This window comes from Balaenoptera musculus, chromosome 18 (genome assembly GCF_009873245.2).
Source record: "Balaenoptera musculus isolate JJ_BM4_2016_0621 chromosome 18, mBalMus1.pri.v3, whole genome shotgun sequence".
In the NCBI taxonomy this organism is placed as follows: domain Eukaryota; kingdom Metazoa; phylum Chordata; class Mammalia; order Artiodactyla; family Balaenopteridae; genus Balaenoptera; species Balaenoptera musculus.
In genome coordinates, this window is record NC_045802.1 from 33,243,898 (window position 1) to 33,266,982 (window position 23,085).

At 37.3% G+C, this 23,085-nt stretch overlaps 1 protein-coding gene across 2 annotated transcripts in view; it reads right to left on the reverse strand.

Annotated features, from left to right (window-relative positions):
• Nucleotides 1-23,085, reverse strand: part of DIAPH3 (diaphanous related formin 3) — a 563,950-nt gene that overhangs the window by 372,747 nt on the left and 168,118 nt on the right. For both annotated transcript variants that reach the window (XM_036831862.1, XM_036831861.1), the window contains 4 exons: nucleotides 20,711-20,785; nucleotides 20,559-20,628; nucleotides 15,491-15,627; nucleotides 14,271-14,376 (listed from right to left, as the gene is read on the reverse strand). In XM_036831862.1, the coding sequence (XP_036687757.1) occupies nucleotides 14,271-14,376; nucleotides 15,491-15,627; nucleotides 20,559-20,628; nucleotides 20,711-20,785 (388 nt within the window). The remainder of the gene's footprint in view (nucleotides 1-14,270; nucleotides 14,377-15,490; nucleotides 15,628-20,558; nucleotides 20,629-20,710; nucleotides 20,786-23,085) is intronic.

The following is a 23,085-nucleotide window of genomic DNA, read 5'->3' on the forward strand; positions in this document are numbered from 1 at the left end:
AGGAGGTTTAAAGGTTAAAAGGATTTAATTATATTTTAAGTGATCAAGCTCAGAAACTAAAGTTGCTGCAGGTCGACATCAAAGCACCAAAGACAAGAGAACAAGAATTTTGCCCCTCTGAAACAAGCATCCCCAGCTCTCCCCTTATTCATGTTTGCTCTCTGACAGAACTCGTTCTTCTCCTCTCTGATTAAGAAACTTTAGAAAACATGTTTTCCCTTTAGTCAGTAACTAGTGTAGGGAAAATAAGTACTCTGTAGTATCACATGAACCAAAATTAGTGAAGGTTTTGTTCCATTCACTCAGCATCAAGGTACAACAAATGCATACCTTTGTGTATACAGAAACAACACCAGGAGCATCAGGCTGAAGGAAAAGAAGCCAAAAAGGTGACAGAAGGAGGTGCAACGGTCTGCTCTCTGCTGCCAGGCAATTCTCTCTGTGTCTCTGCATGTATTGCAAGTAGAGGTACAGATGGCTTTTCTTCTGCGAGACCCTGACAAGGATGTCTGTATAGCAAACCACCTTGGAAGACAGAGACAGCATCTCCCCTCCAGAGCAAAAGGGCAGGCAGACCCACAGCCCATTCTGAAAGACCTGTGCTCTCCAAGCTCCTGTAACACAACCTGCCATTGCAGCCATGTCTTCAGACAGTCCCTCCAAAATAAAGACTGGACTCAATTATTTCCTGAACTGAGAACCCAAAAGTTTATCAGCTGGCTGCGAGGCCTTGTTGAAAGCACTGTCACCTGGTAGCCCCCAAATGATAGAGATCCCAATTGGGGGTCCCCAACAACTATAAACAACATGTTCCTTCCAGGAACACCATGTGCACCTTCAAAACTATGTATCTTGTGGGAAAGCCAGGCATTAGCTTGCCTCTCTCTCCAAAAAACACCATGACTTACACCTCAGAGGTGCACATAAGAGATGCTCAGGTGTGTGAGGAAACAGTACCAGCACACGTACAGCCTCAGGCAACTGTGGCCATCTCTGCACACCCAGGCCAACTTTGGTTACTCTGGGGAGTTTCCTGGAGAGAACACTGATCACTACATATGTGCACCTGCAGACAGTTATCCCTACGATGAGTCACTGAATTAGAACAGATGATGCGAAATGTGCCCTGGTTTTAGCTGAAGTGATCAGTGACACTACGTCAGCCCTGCAAGGCACTCAGGTCAGCTTTAACTCACTGGCAGGGTTGTTACGGATGAAACACTTGCCCCAGATGTCCTCCTTGCTAAACAAAGGGAAGTCTGTGCAATCATTAATACCTCAGGCCGAGTGAAAGAGCAACAGAAGAAGATAAGAAAGTCTCCTGGTGTCCTAAGATAGACCTTGATGGTTTACGGGATTTGTTCAGCTGACGGGATCTGGGACCTGGAAGGCATGCCTGAGGTCAGTACTGCAGGGCAGCCTCAACCTGCTGCTTGAAGCACTGCTGACAAGCAGGCTTAATTAAATACTCTAGGAGAGTAATGGAATGGATCTCATCACAGCCTGTATCATCAATCAGAGTAACTACTGCCCACGATAGCAGACTTGGATTCTCTAAGCTCAGGGTGTCCGTCCCTATAACACAACCCACTGCAACTGGAAACTGGGGTTGACAAAGCTGACACTTGAGCTACTGCTATGGCTGTGGGTAACTGAAGTCCTTTGCTTTTGACCTAGCAGTTTGTGTCTTTTGACAGCAGCACCCGTACAAGTGTGGCAGACTAACACGGTAGTTTACAAGTGGCATAAAACCACAGATCCTTTGTGTTCTTGACACTCCAGGAGTCCCGGAAGACATCATAGGAAGGAGGTACAGCGTGCCATCACTGAGGACACAGATGCAGAGGAAAAGTCAAATAGCCAACCCCAAAAACTCCAGGATTCCCACACTTTGATTCCTTTCCTGACAAAAATCTACCACAATTCCATCAGCCCTATGCCCAACAACATGGGTTTGAACAAACTCTTTAGGATCTAGATAATGCTTCTGACACTCGAGCAAAGTATGGCTCTAACAAGAGAACAAAGAAGACACACATAGAAAGAAAAAATAATAATAAGAGGAGAGAAATGAAAATAACAATGAAAATCAAAGTGTGACAGATACTAGAGATTGGTGCACTCACATTATTCCAACCCTCTTCTAAGGAAGACCCAGCCAACACAGGGAGCTAATCACACACATGAAGACTGGACCCTATCAGAATCAGAGGTAGTCACGTTATCTTCATCATTATTATTAGCAGACTTAAGTAAATGTAACAATGCTCCCTTAAAAAGTACTTTGGAATAAATATACTTTGCACTAAAAGAACAATGAGGATTTTTTTAATTTTACTATCTCCTATTTTCTCCAATTTAAAAGCAAACAATTGGTTTCTATTTTATTCAGAGACAAACAAGTTTTAGTTTTAATTTGATTTGCTAATATCACCCCTGACTAGTACATTTTAATAAATGCAACTTAAATAGCTAATGGAATAAAATGTGTACTTAGAGCAATAGCTTTATGGGAAAATTGATAACCAGCTAGTTCTAAAATATTTTTTATTTTTGTTAACTTTAGAAACACGCAGAGAGAAAAGTATTTAGATATTACTAAAGTACTGCTTGATCATTTTAAAGGAAATAGAACACAATTAGTAACCCCAGAAAAGAGAACCTATTTACTTTTTTCCCCCTAAGTTAGCTATCAGGAAAACAATGACTTTACTCTTAACTTAAGCTTGCTACCTGCTAGCTATTTCATACATTTGGCTTAATAGGAAGAAGAAACATCCATTAGAGTATAAACGCACAACAAAATGGGTTAGCAGGGAATATTAGAATTGAGAACAATTCTTTCCATTGTCTATTCTTAATCAAGACCACACAAATTTAACCTGAACTTATCAGAAAAATAAGAAAGAAATGAATTTAAATGATGCTAAAATGACCTTTCACTTCTCACTGAAAATTAAACTTTAAAAACTATATCAAGTGAGGTCCGGGGCAAGATGGCGGAAGAGTAAGATGCGGAGATCACCTTCCTTCCCACAGATACAGTAGAAATACATCTACACGTGGAACTGCTCCTACAGAACACCCACTGAACGCTGGCAGAAGACGTCAGACCTCCCAAAAGGCAAGAAAATCCCCACGTACTTGGGTAGGGCAAAAGAAAAAAGAAATAACAGAGACAAAAGAATAGGGACAGGACCTGCACCAGTGGGAGGGAGCTGTGAAGGAGGAAAGGTTTCCACACACTAGGAAGCCCCTTCGCGGGCAGAGACTGCGGGTGGCAGAGGGGGGAAGCTTCGGAGCCACGGAGGAGAGCGCAGCCACAGGGGTGCGGAGGGCAAAGCGGAGAGATTCCCGCACAGAGGAGCGGTGCCGAGCAGCACTCACCAGCCTGAGAGGCTTGTCTGCTCACCCGCTGGGGCGGGCGGGAGCTAGGAGCTGAGGCTCGGGCTTTGGTCGGAGAGCAGGGAGAGGACTGGGGTTGGGGGCGTGAACACAGCCTGAAGGGGTTAGCGCACACAGCTAGCTGGGAGGGAGCCCGGGGAAAAGTCTGCAGCTGCCGAAGAGGCAAGAGACTTCTTCTTGCCTCTTTGTTTCGCGGCACGAAAGGAGAGGGGATTCAGAGCACCGCCTAAATGAACTCCAGAGACGGGTGCGAGCCGCGACTATCAGCGCGGACCCCAGAGACGGGCGCGAGCCGCGGTTATCAGCGCGGACCACAGAGACCGGCATGAGACGCTAAGGCTGCTGCTGCCACCAACAAGAAGCCTGTGTGCGAGCACAGGTCACTCTCCACACTGCCCCTCCCGGGAGCCGGTGCAACCCGCCACGGCCAGGCTCCCGTGATCCGGGGACAACTTCCCCAGGAGAACGCACGGCGCGCCTCAGGCTGCTGCAACGTCATGCCAGCTTCTGCCGCGCCGCAGGCTCGCCCCGCCTCCTCCTTACCACTCCCTCCCCCTGGCCTGACTGAGCCAGAGCCCCCGAATCAGCTGCTCCTTTAACCCCGTTCTGTCTGGGCAGGGAACAGACGCCCTCAGGCGACCTACGTGCAGAGACGGGTCCAAATCCAAAGCTGAACCCAGGGAGCTGTATGAACAAAGAAGAGAAAGGGAAATCTCTCCAAGCAGCCTCAGAAGCAGCAGATTAAAGCTCCACAAACAACTCGATGTGCCTGCATCTGTTGAATACATGAATAGACAACGAATCATCCCAAATTTAGGAGGTGGACTTTGGGAGCAGGATATATTAATGTTTCCCCTTTTCCTTTTTTTGTGAGCATATATGTGTATGCTTCTGGGTGAGATTTTGTCTGTATAGCTTTGCTCTCACCGTTAGTCCTACGGTTAGGTCTGTCCGTTTTTTTTTTGTTTTTTGTTTTTTAACTTAAAAAATTTTTTTCCCCTAATAAATGTTTTCTTAATAATTTTTTACTTATTTTCTATTTTTAAAAAAAAAATTAAAAAAAATTTTTAATAAGTTTTTTCACATTTTTTATTTTAAAAAATTAAAAACTTTTTTTCTTAATAAATTTTTTTCTTAATAATTTTTTCTTATTTTTTATTATAAAAAATAAATCTATTTTTAAAAATTAAAAAAAATTTTTTTCCTTAATACATGTATTCTTGATAATTTTTTTGTCTTATTTTGTAATATAAGAGCTTTATTTTATTTTATTTTATCCTCTTTCTTTCTTTCTTTCTATTTTTTCTCCCCTTTATTCTGAGCCGTGTGGATGAAAGGCTCTTGGTGCTCCAGCCAGGCATCAGGGCTGTGCCTCTGAGGTGGGAGAGCCAACGTCACGACACTGGTCCACAAGAGACCTCCCAGCTCCACGTAATACCAAACAGCAAAAATCTCTCAGAGATCTCCATCTCAACATTAAGACCCAGCTTCACTCGACGACCAGCAAGCTACAGTGCTGCACACCCTATGCCAAACAACTAGCAAGACAGGAACACAGCCCCATCCATTAGCAGAGAGGCTGCCTAAAATCATAATAAGGCCATAGACACCCCAAAACACACCAACAGACGTGGACGTGCCCACCAGAAAGACAAGATGCAACCTCATCCACCAGAAAACAGGCACTAGTCCCCTCCACCAGGAAGCCTACACAACCCACTGAACCAACCTTAGCCACTGGGGACAGATACCAAAAACAACGGGAACTACGAACCTGCAGCCAGTGAAAAGGAGACCCCAAACACAGTAAGATAAGCAAAATGAGACGACAGAAAAACACACAGCAGATGAAGGAGCAGGGTCAAAACACACCAGACCTAACAAATGAAGAGGAAATAGGTAGTCTACCTGAAAAAGAATTCAGAATAATGAGAGTAAGGATGATCCAAAATCTTGGAAATAGAATAGACAAAATGCAAGAAACATTTAACAAGGACGTAGAAGAACTAAAGAGGAACCAAGCAACGATGAAAAACACAATAAATGAAATTAAAAATACTCTACATGGGATCAATAGCAGAATAACTGAGGCAGAAGAACGGATAAGTGACCTGGAAGATAAAATGGTGGAAATAACTACTGCAGAGCAGGATAAAGAAAAAAGAATGAAAAGAACTGAGGACAGTCTCAGAGACCTCTGGGACAACATTAAACGCACCAACATTCGAATTATAGGGGTCCAAGAAGAAGAAGAGAAAAAGAAAGGGACTGAGAAAATATTTGAAGAGATTATAGTTGAAAACTTCCCTAATATGGGAAAGGAAATAGTTAATCAAGTCCTGGAAGCACAGAGAGTCCCATACAGGATAAATCCAAGGAGAAACACGCCAAGACACATATTACTCAAACTGTCAAAAATTAAATATAAAGAAAATATATTAAAAGCAGCAAGAGAAAAACAACAAATAACACACAAGGGAATCCCCATAAGGTTAACAGCTGATCTTTCAGCAGAAACTCTGCAAGCCAGAAGGGAGTGGCAGGATATACTTAAAGTGATGAAGGAGAAAAACCTACAACCAAGATTACTCTACCCAGCAAGGATCTCATTCAGATTTGATGGAGAAATTAAAAGCTTTACAGACAAGCAAAAGCTGAGAGAGTTCAGCACCACCAAAACAGCTTTACAACAAATGCTAAAGGAACTTTTCTAGGCAAGAAACACAAGAGAAGGAAAACACCTACAATAACAAACCCAAAACATTTAAGAAAATGGGAATAGGAACATACATATCGATAATCACCTTGAATGTAAATGGATTAAATGCTCCCACCAAAAGACACAGACTGTCTGAATGGATACAAAAACAAGACCCATATATATGCTGTCTACAAGAGACCCACTTCAGACCTAGAGACACATACAGACTGAAAGTGAGGGGATGGAAAAAGATATTCCATGCAAATGGAAATCAAAAGAAAGCTGGAGTAGCAATTCTCATATCAGACAAAATAGACTTTAAAATAAAGACCATTACAAGAGACAAAGAAGGACACTATATAATGATCAAGGGATCGATCCAAGAGGAAGGTATAACAATTGTAAATATTTATGCACCCAACATAGCAGCACCTCAATACATAAGGCAAATACTAACAGCCATAAAAGGGGAAATCGACAGTAACACAATCATAGTAGGGGACTTTAACACCACACTTTCACCAATGGACAGATCATCCAAAATGAAAATAAATAAGGAAACACAAGCTTCAAATGATACATTAAACAAGATGGACTTAATTGATATTTATAGGAAATTCCACCCAAAAACAACAGAATACACATTTTTCTCAAGTGCTCATGGAACATTCTCAAGGATAGATCATATCTTGGGTCACAAATCAAGCCTTGGTAAATTTAAGAAAATTGAAATCGTATCAAGTATCTTTTCCGACCACAACGCTATGAGACTAGATATCAATTACAGGAAAAGATCTGTAAAAAATACAAACACATGGAGGCTACACAATACACTGCTTAATAACGAGGTGATCACTGAAGAAATCAAAGGGGAAATCAAAAAATACCTAGAAACAAATGACAATTGAGACACGACGACCCAAAACCTATGGGATGCAGCAAAAGCAGTTCTAAGAGGGAAGATTATAGCAATACAAGCCTAAATCAAGAAACAGGAAACATCTCGAATAAACAACCTAACCCTGCACCTAAAGCAATTAGAGAAAGAAGAACAAAAAAACCCCAAAGCTAACAGAAGGAAAGAAATCATAAAGATCAGATCAGAAATAAATGAAAAAGAAATGAAGGAAACAATAGAAAAATCAATGAAACTAAAAGCTGGTTCTTCGAGAAGATAAACAAAATTGATAAACCATTAGCCAGACTCATCAAGAGAAAAAGGGAGAAGACTCAAATCAATAGAATTAGAAATGAAAAAGGAGAAGTAACCACTGACACTGCAGAAATTCAAACGATCATGAGAGATTACTACAAGCAGCTCTATGCCAATAAAATGGACAACCTGGAAGAAATAGACAGATTCTTAGAAATGCACAACCTGCTGAGACTGAACCAGGAAGAAATAGAAAATATGAACAGACCAATCACAAGCACTGAAATTGAAACTGTGATTAAAAATCTTCCAACACACAAAAGCCCAGGACCAGATGGCTTCACAGGCGAATTCTATCAAACATTTAGAGAAGAGCTAACATCTATCCTTCTCAAACTCTTCCAAAATATTGCAGAGGGAGGAACACTCCCCAACTCATTCTACGAGGCCACCATCACCCTGATACAAAAACCAGACAAATGTGTCACAAAGAAAGAAAACTACAGGCCAATATCACTGATGAACATAGATGCAAAAATCCTCAACAAAAAACTAGCAAACAGAATCCAACAGCACATTAAAAGGATTATACACCATGATCAAGTGGGGTTTATCCCAGGAATGCATGGATTCTTCAATATATGCAAATCAATCAACCTGATACATCATATTAACAAATTGAAGGAGAAAAACCATATGATCATCTCAATAGATGCAGAGAAAGCTTTCCACAAAATTCAACACCCATTTATGATAAAAGCCCTGCAGAAAGTAGGCATAGAGGGAACTTTCCTCAACATAGTAAACGCCATATATGACAAACCCACAGCCAACATCGTCCTCAATGGTGAAAAACTGAAACCATTTCCACTAAGATCAGGAACAAAACAAGGTTGCCCAGTCTCACCACTATTATTCAAGAGTTTTGGAAGTGTTAGCCACAGCAATCAGAGAAGAAAAAGAAATAAAAGGAATCCAAATAGGAAAAGAAGAAGTAAAGCTGTCACTGTTTGCAGATGACATGATACTATACATAGAGAATCCTAAAGATGCTACCAGAAAACTACTAGAGCTAATCAATGAATTTGGTAAAGTGGCAGGATACAAAATTAATGCACAGAAATCTCTTGCATTCCTATATACTAATGATGAAAACTCTGAAAGTGAAATTAAGAAAACACTCCCATTTACCATTGCAACAAAAAGAATAAAATATCTAGGAATAAACCTACCTAAGGAGACAAAAGACCTGTATGCAGAAAATTATAAGACACTGATGAAAGAAATTAAAGATGATACAAATAGATGGAGAGATATACCATGTTCTTGGATTGGAAGAATCAACATTGTGAAAATGACTCTACTACCCAAAGCAATCTACAGATTCAATGCAATCCTTATCAAACTACCACTGGCATTTTTCACAGAACTAGAACAAAAAATTTCACAATTTGTATGGAGACACAAAAGACCCTGAGTAGACAAAGCAATCTTGAGAACGAAAAATGGAGCTGGAGGAATCAGGATCCCTGACTTCAGACTATATTACAAAGCTACAGTAATCAAGACAGTTTGGTACTGGCACAAAAACAGAAATATAGATCAATGGAACAGGATAGAAAGCCCAGAGATAAGCCCACGCACATATGGTCACCTTATCTTTGATAAAGGAGGCAAGAATATACAGTGGAGAAAAGACAGCCTCGTCAATAAGTGGTGCTGGGAAAATTGGACAGGTACATGTAAAAGTATGAAATTAGAACACTTCCTGACACCATACACAAAAATAAACTCAAAATGGAGTAAAGACCTAAGTGTATGGCCAGACACTATCAAACTCTTAAGAGGAAAACATAGGCAGAACACTCTATGACATAAATCACAGCAAGATCCTTTTTGATCCAGCTCCTAGAGAAATGGAAATAAAAACACAAAGAAACAAATGGGACCTAATGAAACTTAAAAGTTTTTGCACAGCAAAGGAAACCATAAACAAGACCAAAAGACAACCCTCAGAATGGGAGAAAATATTTGCAAATGAAGCAACTGACAAAGGATTAATCTCCAAGATTTACAAGCAGCTCATGCAGCTCAATAACAAAAAAACAAACAACCCAACCCAAAAATGGGCAGAAGACCTAAATAGACATTTCTCCAAAGAAGATATACAGATTGCCAACAGACACATGAAAAAATGCTCAACATCATTAATCATTAGAGAATGCAAATCAAAACTACAATGAGGTATCATCTCACACCAGTCAGCATGGCCATCATCAAAAAATCTACAAACAGTAAATGCTGGAGAGGGTGTGGAGAAAAGGGAACACTCTTGCACTGTTGGTGGGAATGTAAATTGATACAGTCACTATGGAGAACAGTATGGAGGTTCCTTAAAAAACTAAAAATAGAACTACCATACGACCCAGCAATCCCACTCCTGGGCATATACCCTGAGAAAACCATAATTCAAAAAGAGTCATGTACCAAAATATTCATTGCAGCTCTGTTTACAATAGCCAGGACATGGAAGCAACCTAGGTGTCCATCATCGGATGAATGGATAAACAAGATGTGGCACATATATACAATGGAATATTACTCAGCCATAAAAAGAAATGAAATGGAGGTATTTGTAATGAGGTGGATGGAGTTAGAGTCTGTCCTACAGAGTGAAGTAAGTCAGAAAGAGAAAAACAAATACAGTATGCTAACACATATATATGGAATCTAAGGAAAAAAAAAAAAAAGGTCATGAAGAACCTAGTGGCAAGACGAGAATAAAGACACAGACCTACTAGAGAATGGACTTGAGGATATGGGGAGGGGGAGGGGTGAGATGTGACAGGGTGAGAGAGTGTCATGGACATATATACACTACCAAATGTAAAATAGATAGCTAGTGGGAAGCAGCCGCATAGCACAGGGAGATCAGCTCGGTGCTTTGTGACCACCTAGAGCGGTGGGATAGGGAGGGAGGGTGGGAGGGAGGGAGATGAAAGAGGGAAGAGATATGGGAACATATGTATATGTATAACTGATTCACTTTGTTATAAAGTAGAATCTAACACACCATTGTAAAGCAATTATACTTCAATAAAGATGTTTAAAAAAAAAAAACTATATCAAGAAATTTTAGTGTTTATAGGACATCAAAAAATAACAACACTACTAAGTGTAACAGAAAATATACTTAATTACAACTTAAGGAATTAGTTTCATAAAAGCTAATATAATCAGCCACCCGTATCCTGATAAAAATTCCTCAAGCAATTTCCACAGCTGTCCAGAAAGAGGTTGCTGCTAGCCCCTCCTCTCCATCCTTAATGCCTTAACACTAAATATGGCAAATAAGCCGTCATTAAGAAAGAAATCATCCCCACAAATATTCACAGTAGCATTGTTCATAATAACCAAAAAGTTTAAAACAGCCCACATGCCCACCACCTGACAACTGATAAACGAAGTGCGGTTTACCATACAGCAGCATCATATACGGCACCAACAACAACCACAACAAAATGAGGCTCTGATACATCCTACAGCATGGATGAACCTTGAAAATACTATGCTAAGTGAAAGAAGGAAGAAAAGACCACATACTCTGTGATTTCACTGATACCAAACATCTGGAATACGAAACCCTATAGAGGGAGAAAGTAGAGTACTGGCTGCCTACAGCTAGAGATAATGAGGGCACCGTGGGGTGACGGCCAGGGCATGAGGGCTTTCTTTTGGAGATGATGAAAATGTACTAAAATTGATTGTGGTGAAAATTGCACCGTTCTGAATATACATAAAAAAAACATGGAATTGCACACTTTAAATGAATAAATTTTATCTCAATAAAACTGTTAAAAAAAATCATTTCAAAATTATATCAATTCTCTAGACGAATATATTTTCATTTCTTCAAGTCTTACTGTCTTCTATGGAATAGTAATCTTAATTTCCAGTTTTTAATTAATAGTTCTCTTTATCATATTTTATCATAACTATAAAATTTTTTTTCTATAACTTAGCACCTTCAGTAAAATCAGAGTAACTACCCATAATAGAAATGAATAAATTTACCCAAGAATTTTTTTGATTCATGTAGTTTGCCTTCAAGTTCATACAGTAATCAGGATTTTAAAAGACCAGATAGATTTAGTTTAATGTCTGATAGCCAAAACAAATCTAATATGCCAAATAACCAAGAATTTTAAGGTTGCAATAGTCAAACTTTCCAATTAATGAGTCAATCATGTCATTTACCTAGGCAAAACTTGACTTTGTTCTTAATGAGCCCTTCTTTATCCTTTCCCTCACAGCTTTCAAACATCAAATGATGTAATACTGTTGTGAAAAAAGTTGGAACCCCAATTTTATCAAGATTTTTTAAACCTTTTATTTTGAAGTAATTATAGATTCACTGGAAGTTGCAAAAAAAAAAAAAAAAAAAAAAAAAACCACGTACAGGTTGGTCCTGAGTACTCTTCACACAATTCCTCCCATTGGTAACATCCTGCATCATTATAGTACAATACCAAAGCCAAGAAGTTGAAATTGGCACAATCCACAGAGCTTTTTCAGATTTTACCAGCTTTACACTCATCTGTGTATGCGTGTACAGTTCTATGCAATTTCATCACGTGTACAGATTTGTGTAACCATCACCACAATCAAGATACAGAACTGCTTTAATTGCATGACACTCCTTCCTGCTATTTATTTACAGCCACACCCAACACTTTCCCGGACCCCATTCCAAATCTTTGGCAACCAGTAAAGCAGTAAACTGTTCTTAGAGAACTGTTCTCTATAATTTGGTAATTTCAAGAATGTTATATAAATGAAATCACACAGTGTGTAACCTTTTAGGACTGGCATTTTTCAATCTGCATAATTCTCTGAAGATTCACGCAAGTTGCGTAAGTCAGTAGTTCATTCCTCTTGGATGCGGAATAGTATTATATGTACGGTGTACCACAGTGTAACCATTCACCTGTAGAGGGACACCGGGGTTGTTCCCAGTGTGGGGCTATGACAAATAAACCTGCTATAAAAATTTGTGCATGCATTTTTGTGTGAACATAAGTTTTCATTAGCAAGTTTTCATTAAATGCTGGGTTGTATAGTTAAGTATCAATTTTAATATCAACACTGGTAATGTTTCTTTAAAAAATGAAGATCACATTTAATCTCCACTGACTTCAGTTTTTTAATTTACCAAAATTACTTTTTAAAGCTAGCATTTACTGAACGCTTCTGCTAATGAACCAAGCAGCATACTAAGCATTTAAACCTATATCCTATGTAATCCTTGCATCAACAATGAGCTAGGTACTGAGATTATTGCCATCTTGCAACTGAGAAAACTGAAGTATAGAAAAGATTTGGGAACTGATCCAGAGTCACTAAAGCTATGATGTGAAGAGCTGGGACTCAAATTCAAGCCTGCCTGACTCAGAACTCTATTGTTTTCATCATTCCTGTAACATGTGTGTCATTAAATACAAAAAGTATCTATTAGGACCAAAAGGTCTTTACTTAGGGGATAAACTTTACAAGGGACTATTACATTTCATAGTGAGATTTTTAAACTAGACATAATTTCTAATAAGCTGCACAAATTACCAAAATTAATCTAATAACCTACTGGTATTTGCACAAACACTGTGCAAGTAAAAGTTACATGAGTACTAGAGGAAAACCCAGATAAAGTAATTGTTCAGCTTTTCTCTACACAGTTTCTTTTAGGCTCACTCTTCATTAGTCCTGTGGTGAACAGGAAATCTGGGGCCAATGAGAAATGAGAAGGGAAGAGAAATGAGGGTAATGGTATATGGATTAACAGACCCCAGCCCACGGAGCAACTGAAGGAGCAGGGTTGAGGTCAGCGGTGGACACAAAGCCCAGGCCCCCACTCCCAGATGTGGAAGGAGGAGCTCTTTTCCAGAAGCTCCAGGAACTGGACCCACGCAACAGTGACCGTACACGTACTCAGATCTTCAAGTTTGCATACTGTCCCGAGAAACCAGTCACACAGGGTTGCTCACCACCATTCACAAACACTGTCACCAGAAGCAGATTCACAAAATACCGTCTCCAGAAATGTCATAGTGAATTATTAATTTGACAGTCCCTAACATTTTCTGATTTTTCATCAAATGCCATGTTTATTTTTTATTAATTTAACACTAAGATCTGGCTTTTCTATTCCAACCACAATGAGAAACAATTAAATGGCTAAGGTACACAGAGCTTTCAAGTAAAAATTAAAACTATAATATTTTACTATTAAGTGTGAAACAGATTTACTTCATAACTATTAGCACCTTGGTTTCCAAATTTTATTGCACATTAGAATCACCTGAGGATCTTTCAAAAATCCCAATAGCCAGGTCCCAACCACACCAATTAAATTTTTTAAAATTTGAAGGTAGGAATCAGGCATCAATAATTCCTTAAAAATACTTAGGTTTGATTAGCAGTGATTGTAACAATAGTTACAGCAATAAAATTCTTGTGTCTTTAAAAAAAGGGAGAAATTAAATGAATATTAGACATGCAGCTTGGGTACTATAATGTTTCAAGTCTAAATGTGACTTTTTGGGAGCGCTTAAAAATCTTTGAAAGGATTTTTCTAAGTGTATCTTGGTCTTTTTACTCATGGACACTCTCAACTTTTCAGATATAAAACTAATACAACGAGAAGCCACAATTCACTCAATTGCCTAACCTTCTTAAAAATTATAAAAATCAACAATTGAGATAACAATTCATGGACTATCATTATATATTTCACAGAGAAATCTAGTAAATCAACTTCTAGGAACCTAAGGAAATAATTATAGGTGTACATAAATTTGTATCTATAAGATAAATTATGATATGTTAGAATTCTGTATTTATTAAAAATGCTATAAAATATTAAATGGCATGTGCGGTTTCATACTACAGTATTAAATATAAGTCAGTCAGAAAACAGTTACAAAACACAGTATGAATGATAAACATGAAACCTACTTGCAATTGAACTGAATTGTGCCGAAGACCTTCCACAATAGAAGAAAATCTGTCAATTTTTCTTTCTTCTCCAGCTGATGTTAAAGCTTCTAAAACTTCTTCAAGGCTATTGGAAAATTTGAAATTATAAAGTAAATTGCAAACGGCAAATAACCCAAATAACTCCAACTAAGTCCAAACTGAGCGGCGCAACAGTCATCGGCCCACAGGACCTCTACATGGACAATTTTTAAATGCATGCAGGAGGTTTCACTTACAGGGCTCTGCCTACCCTTATAGGAGGGAGGGCCATTTCTGTTTGTTCTTTTGGTTGTTCAGTTTGTATATCTTTATCATTTATAAAAAGTATTTTAAATAATTTTTAAATGCTTTCTTGTAATAAGAACATTAATATTCCTTAAAAAGAAAAACAGGTTTATTTTTATTTATCTTTTAATATGTATGTAATGGTCTTTTAGTTACAGGTCTAGCAATTGTGGATAATGTCTTTAAAGTTAAAACTTTAGTATGTACTTTACTGTCAAGGACCTTGCACCCTCAACCATTACATTATCAATTACTCACTTATTATTGAATTAATTCTATCCAAAAAAAAAAAAAATCATAAGAAACAGAACCAAGTTGTATATTTTTCAGTCTTCATTTAGAATGTTTATTTAGGTTTTGAGTTCAGAACTGTTTAAATATAATGAAGAAATCCATTTTTCATAGAAACATGTTAGCCCATAACTACTGTATTGATTAAGAGAAAAAAATTACTACTCAAACATTTCTGTTCAGCCAATATAAATCTAAATCACCTGCTTAAGTATAGTTCATTTTTTTAAAGTAAATTCTAGGGCTTCCCTGGTGGCGCAGTGGTTCAGAGTCCGCCTGCCAATGCAGGGGACACGGGTTTGAGCCCTGGTCTGGGAAGATCCCACATGCCGCGGAGCGACTAAGCCCGTGCGCCACAACTACTGAGCCTGCGCGTCTGAAGCCTGTGCTCCGCAACAAGAGAGGCCCGCGCACGGCGATGAAGAGTGGCCCCCGCTTGCCACAACTGGAGAAAGCCCTCGCACAGAAACGAAGACCCAACACAGCCATAAATAAATAAATAAAAAATTTAAAAAAAAAAAAAAAAAGTAAATTCTAGACTAAAATAGAATAATGAAAACATTATATGACTGAAACTGTATTAAATTATTATGTAATGAGAGAAATAAGTTGAGAAGACTTACATGCTTTCCTCCCCTACAATGCACATTGCAGAAAGGAGTTTAACCACATCTGTCATCATACTGGGCTTCTCAGGATCAATGGCTCTGGCTAACAAAGAAAGACTCCTCTCTTCACTCATAATTCTTTCCAAGCCATACTACAACATTTTGGAAATAAGAGGTTAAATTTTAGTGGTTAGTTGAAAAAATAGTGCCCTGAAGGAAATGTAGTTATTTTTAAAATGTTTATAAGATAATATATGTGTACATGTAGTAAAGCCAGAAAATATAAAGAATGCATAACATCCTAAAAAAATTCATAGAAGTATTCCCTTTACATTAAGAACTATGAGAATCAATCAAATACAGATAACCCCTCAAAGGTAATTTTACAGCAATATGACGGATAATTACTAAGATAGATAAGTGGCCAACTAGAGAAAGAGAGAAGCAGTGAGGAATACTGAGATTTCCCAACAGGAACATAGAAAATGAACAGACTGATACTGAACCAGACACTGAGGCCGTGAGGAGCTCTCCTAGGAAGGAAGGTTGGTAAGAGGTACCACAAATAAATGCACAGATCACTGTCCCAGAGAAACATAATGTGAACCACATGTGCAACGTAAAATTTCAAACAAAAAGTAAAACTGATTTTAATAGAATTATTCCAATATACCCAAAATATTATCATTTTAACATATAATCAATATAAAACATTTATTGATGAGATATTTTTACTTTTTTTTTCTTCCTAAGTATTCAAAATCTAGTGTGTATTGTACACATACAGCACATGTCAGTTCAGACTAGCCACATTTCAAGGGCTCAGTAGCCACACGTGGCAACCACATTACACAGTGCGGGCCTAGATAGTAACACTTAGTTCATAAACAGGCAAAGGCTGAAGGGTGATTCGGGCTGATACCATGTAGAAACTGCCATAAGAACATGTGTATTCTGATCTGAACGATATTTTGTTATCAGAAAGACAATGCAGTTGTAAACACATTATATAAATGGAATGATTTAGAATGAGGCCAAAGTTTGCTACTGCCAGGATGTCACATTCAATTGGAAGATAAGGAGTTATGTTAACGACTTAGTGTTTTGATTTAAGGATGTATACATCTCTTAGGGTCCACTTACAATCTATGGAAGATAAGTATCAAATAACAGAGGATGAACAGAAGCAATAAAACAGTACTATTTATCTACCATACATCCCAGAGGATCCTTTTAAAGAGTGAGAATTTAGTTGATTAGAATTACTACTAAGCACTAAAAAGGAACTTAAGCCCAATTACAGACCTATGAACTCAAAATCAGCACTAGGTATTGGTATCAAAGTAAAATCTATAACAAGCTTAGATCCAAATGCTTTGAACGTTATGAATGTTATGAAAACTTATTTATAAGTTTCCTGTCTTCTATATCGCATTTATGTAAAGAAGCTTCACACTGTGGTGAAATATGGCACTTGCTTGAAACCACTATCTAAAGAACACAGGTACAAAGAAGGAAGTACAAATAGAAGGGTCAAGGGCCCCAAGGTATGATTTTTGAAGGGACTTCTCTGTCCTATTGGTGACAGGGAAACGTTTACAAGGAAACAGCTAAACCAGCCAGGAGATGCTCACTTTTGTGATACCCTGGGCTGTTTCATAACTGGAAACAAAGAAAAGTAGGCATGAGGTCAGAGACTACAATATGCCTCGACAATCATTCCAGGGAATTGTCAGAGTTTTGTAATGTACCACTTAGACCCAATTCAAAAAGTCAACCAGCCAATGATTACCAAGTACCAAAGGGCTGGCTCTGTCCTAATAAACCTGAGACTGAGTAAAGTGCCTTCAGCACTTCCTCCTTCACTTCCCCCACTCTGGGCTGGCCTGAGCCAGCACCTGCCCTTTGGGAATCAGAATCCTGTGGCTCCTCCAGCCATTCAAAGCAACTCATACTGATTTCCTCTAAGGGATACCACCTACCTTCTCTGTCAGGCCCTCTTACCCTAAACCATGTGTCAAGAGTGGAATAGGAACATTCTCTGATCTCCTAGTTTCGACCAGTGTCTTGTGAACTCAAAGCTGCATCACTGGCAATATTCTCTGACTTCGCTAATGGAAAATTGTATGGTGCTCATTTTGAGACTGGAATGAGGCCAGATTACCACTACTGAGTATCTAGAATTAAAGACTGAACTGCTGCCTACTTGTATAAAATTACTCTCATTCAATTATTTAAAAAAACAAAGCAAAACTAAACCCATTGACTCTGTGAGAGAAATAGTCAACTTACCAGTGCTGGCACTTAAAGTGCATTAAATGAAGGCTATTACAAGGTTAAAGAGATGGTGAAAAATTTTGGAAGGTCTAAGAATGTCTCTCCACTGAATGTCAAGGATCCACTCCAGATTTTAGGAAAACTCACATGTTCTAAACTGAGGACCAGTGCCAGGTTCCCTTTGCATTCTACTTGAGGCCTATTATTACCTAATAGGTGGAACTGCAGGCCACTGAAGGTGTGTTAGGCAGGGGAAGGTGAATACCCTAAATCCCTGTGTCAGATGCCCTACATGAAAACTGGTACTGAATGACTACCCACGGTGAGTTAATAGCAGCAGCAGAGATAACGTAGGGAGGGGGCTGGCTTCAGGAACAAGGCACCCTCGTTGGGGGTACACACCTTAACACAAAAAGTTAACTGACAAAAATGAAACCCCTGTTCCGACTACCTCTTAATTTAAAGGTATTTAACTTTTCATCTTGACTTTTATTTTCTTCCTAATAGATATTCAAAATCTTCTTCTATTTAAACACTACTATAAAGTTCAATTTAGTATTATAAAAAAATTCAATTTCATACAATGATATCAGAGTCACTCATAATATCAATTATATAATTAATTACTAGTACCAAATAAGGTACTAGTACATACATTTTTTCTCTTAAAGCCTATATTTTTCATCATTCAATGAACTTTTATAAAGACTGCACAGTAAGGTAGAGGAAAAAGCATCAACCAATCTTGGAAAAAAAATATTTACCAAAAAATTTCACATATAATTATGTTTAGAATTCAGACATTATAATTCCAAGTATCAGTAACTTTTTATTCGTCTCAGCATGACAGTAATAAATGCAAATGACAATATATTCCAGCTCCACATAAACTATAAACAAAATAATCCATTATTATAACAATAAATCACATTATATTAATTAGAATATAAATACATAGTTTACTCCCTTTCCAATTCAGTCTTAAACCAAGTAGGAATATTATCTTCTATATACCACTTCACTTTAACCATGACATTCTTAAATTCAAATTATGATCCAAATGCCCCGTGCCCCTTTGTTCTGGAAAAACGTTTCTGGGTTTTCGCTACTCTTAGCCTTCCCATCACCAATGAAATTTCCAGTTTCTATATTCTTATTTTAGAAGCCCCCCCACCCCGCCTGAAAGCAAGTGTTATACACTCAGTGTGAAAAGATGTCTCCCTATGAGCAATTTGATTCCTTTATTCACTCACTCTTAAAACATACTCTACAAAGGCTACATAATATATCTAAAATCGAATTCTCACAGAACAGTGAGTTCAGTACAGAAAGTACTTGTGATTTCTACATCAGATATTTTCCCTGAAAATCGTATCTGATTGGAGGAAGCAGGGAGGTGAAAAATATTTCATTGGTTAAAAATAGAAAACTCCAGAAAATGATGAAAAATCCATAAATAATTCAATTTAAAAAATAATTAGAAAATATAAATATTTGCTGCATTTAATAAAAAGAAATGTAAATGTTAATAATTTAAGTACAAGTACTTAAGTACGAAGTTCTCTAAAAATTTATTTTAAAAATGAGGATAAGGCAAAAATACTAAAAATTAAAATTAATCAGAAATACACAGTTTTGCTATAAAACACAAATCACCCAACATAGGTAAAATTTCCTCTCCCGCTGTCTAATGAATGAAAACACCTATCATTACTGCACGCATCATGAGGTAGATATGTTTAGATGTTAGAGCTAGAGACATGGCATGGAATAAAGCTAATTTCTGCAATTAACAGTATGAAAAAAAGGAAACACAGTTAGATAAACCCAGCTTCAGTACAGAGCATAAACCATTTCTCTCTTCTAATGTATCTTCTTTAAATATTCAAACTGCAGACCTGCAATATTATATTTGGTTTCAATATTACAGTTGACTCTTGAACATCACAGGGGTTAGGGGCACCAACTCCTCATGCAGTCAAAAATCCGAGTATAATTTCTGACTCCCCCAAAACTTAACTACTAATAGCCTACTCTTGACCAGAAGTCTTACCAATAACACAGAGTTGATTAACACATATTTTGTATCTTATATGTATTATATACTATATTCTTACAATAAAGTAAGGTAGAGAAAAGAAAATGTTATTTTTAAAAAGCAGAAGGAAGAAAAAATACACTTACAGTACAAATATATATTTATTTTTAAAAATCCACATATAAGTGAACCAGTACAGTTCAAACACATATTGTTCAAGGGTCAACTGTACTTGCATTAAGCATCATTGCTCCTCCACCTCTGGGACCTGTTCATATCTGTTCACATTAATTTCATTAAAAATTTAAATCTCTAGACTATAAAAACTAAGTCTTTCCAACTTAATTCTTTGGTAATAAGTATTACTGCAGACCACATTTAATAATCGTGTATGATTTCAAAGCTGATTCATGCTATACTTCTGAAAATTAAAAGAGAAGAAGGAAGGGAGGAAGAGAAGGGAACAAAAAAGAGGACAGACAGAGAGGTAGAGAGGTAGGGAGGAAGGACAGGAGGAAAAGAAAATTAATCTGTGCATGAAGGGTTAAGCACTAGAAGAGGATCTATTCATCCCCAAGTTTCTCCTGTTGAGAGACAGTTGATTTGATAGAAATCAATACTTCAATATTTTTTCCATTATATACTGAAGAGCTTATCAAAGCAATGTATCACTTTAGTGCAAATTCTATATTACATAACTCTTCTTTCATAAGAATTTCTGTAAGAACTGATAAAGAACAACTACAATACAATTACCTATGTACATACCTGGGTGTTCATCAAGGCCTTTAGACACTGTATGACTTTGTGCTGATTCTTCTTTATAATTTTTTCTTGTCTGCATAAAAGATATCAATGTTGGAATCATCATTGGACATGCAAATGTAGCTTAATTAGAAATAATGTTTAGCAATACTTACATTTTGCCACTAATCAGCTTTTCCAAAATGTCCAGTAATAATCCAAGCCCCTCATGTTCAAAGCTCTCCACCCAACTGAAAAACAGAAGAAAGGGTAGTCATATATTAAGTCAGTATTCTAGTTTGGAATATCACAATAATGCTATATACTCACAAATATTTTGTACTTGTTATATTCTAGTCATAAATACAATAAAAGAATAACACTATGTATAAAATCATTCATGATTCATAATATTTGTGAAAAAAGGAGCGATGATGTGATAAGCCAGTGATGTGCTGAACCCAGCTTGCACTTGGCTTGTGAGAGCTGAGTGTGCCCAGCTCTTCCATGCCCCATGTCCATTGACATCATGTTAGTAGCTTAAAACCTGCCATGCTGGAAGTATTGACACTACAGAAATCAGCAAATGCTGCCAATCAGAGCATCCCCTCACCCAGAGCTGGTTGTTAAACATTTAACAGCACACCACTGGACAAGCCTTACTCTGGACTATTCCAAAGAGCAGATATTGGGCAAGTGAGCAATATTTAAAGAGAAAAGATTCCGGTCTACATAAAGAAAAAGATTACTGAAAAAATTAGTCAAAATATTGTAAAAGCATGTTCTAGGAGAATTTTCCAAACCACTAAAATACATCTTTATAAATGTTAACAATTTCTTAAATTTCAAAGTTCAGTTGTATTTTTAAAAAGAGCTTTATCATTATTTTTAAATGAATATTTTCACCTTGACCCAACCACCTCTATTCCATTAAACCCATTAATATAATCAAAATATGTATGTAATTAGGATAGCACTGCCAATAGACAACAGCTCACCTTGATTATAGAAAAACTACCTTAGGAGAAATCAGTGTTGATTTGGAAAGCCTAGCACAATAAATAAAATAATGTTAACAATCCGTCTTCCAAAAAGTGGGGGAAAGAAAAAGATATAATATGACATATATGTGTATTTCTTTGTATATATGTGCTTGTATACATATTTGTTTGTATGTATGATTTTATGTGTGTATGTGTGTCTGCGTGTAGCCTTTGAAAAATGGAATATTAATAACAAACTTTCATCCAATAATCAAAAGCAGGATGTTATAAAGAATAAAAAATTTAAGTCACATACCAGAATATAATACCATTTTCTTACTTAAGACACAGTATTACAGTCCTTAGAAAATAAGAGTAAACACCAAATGTAATATATTTGCATGAAAAATAAAAATATTATTTTAAAAATTCCAGTGACTTCCCTGGTGGTCCAGTGGTTAAGACTCGGCGCTTCCACTGCAGGGGGCGCAGGTTCGATCCCTTATTGTGGAACTAAGATCCCACATTTTTGGCATGGTGCATCCAAAAATTTTTTTTTAAAATTCCCTCTTCTTCACTTGTACACTTCTGTGAACATGGCTTAATCACCTACAAACAGTCAGAGTTTCTGATTTTAACCACCCCGCCCCCAAGAAAAGAATTTGCCATTTAGATTGGCAGACTCATCTCAGACTATTTTACTCATCTCTTCTCTATGAATACCACAGAATAACTAATACAAGAATGCACTTAAACAGGAAAGATACTCCCGTGTAAAAGAAAAGACTGAAGATCACTATTATAGCTAAGGTGAAGAAAAAAAGTTCAATATAAGTTGGTGTTTTCAAACCAGGATGCTACTTCAAAAGTTAAGAGTTTACTCTCCACTATCAGCATCGCACAGATTACTTGTAGGCATTTCAAATCTTGCTTTCATATTTCATGAAAACGCCTATAGCATCCCACTTAACTGTATGCCTTGTTGACATCCAATTCTGTATTTATTCTTATTTCACTTGCAGCAGGGAAGCTTGAAATCAAACACACAAGGAGTAATTTGAGTGTTTTGCTTGGACTGGCACTGAGATGTGTGGACAGACTCTGTTCATCAGACCCTCCTGTCTTAGTACCTCACAGTAAGACTTCAGTATTTTGTTTGAAGTGTTTCAACAATCTCTATATTCAAAAGTATATCCATAAAGATATCGTAAAGCTAATATAAATGGTTTAGGATTCTTCATGCTGCTATCACCTTCAATCATCATAGAGAATAAAGTTACTATTCCTAAAACTGCCTTATAACAAAATATACAAAGTATTTTAAAATCATGTTAATGTAACAAAAAGATTTTCTTGCACATGATATGCTCATGTTGGAGCCCACTATAAAATTCAGGAAGCATAACAATCCAGGTAAATCAAGTCTGAGTAATAAATAATAGAACACAGCTATTTTGAAGATGTATCACCCCTATTATAACAACTATTTAACTATAGAATACTGGGACCCACAGAATTTCTCAAATCAACTATTTCTGGACCCACTAAATAACTCTCTTCTACAATGC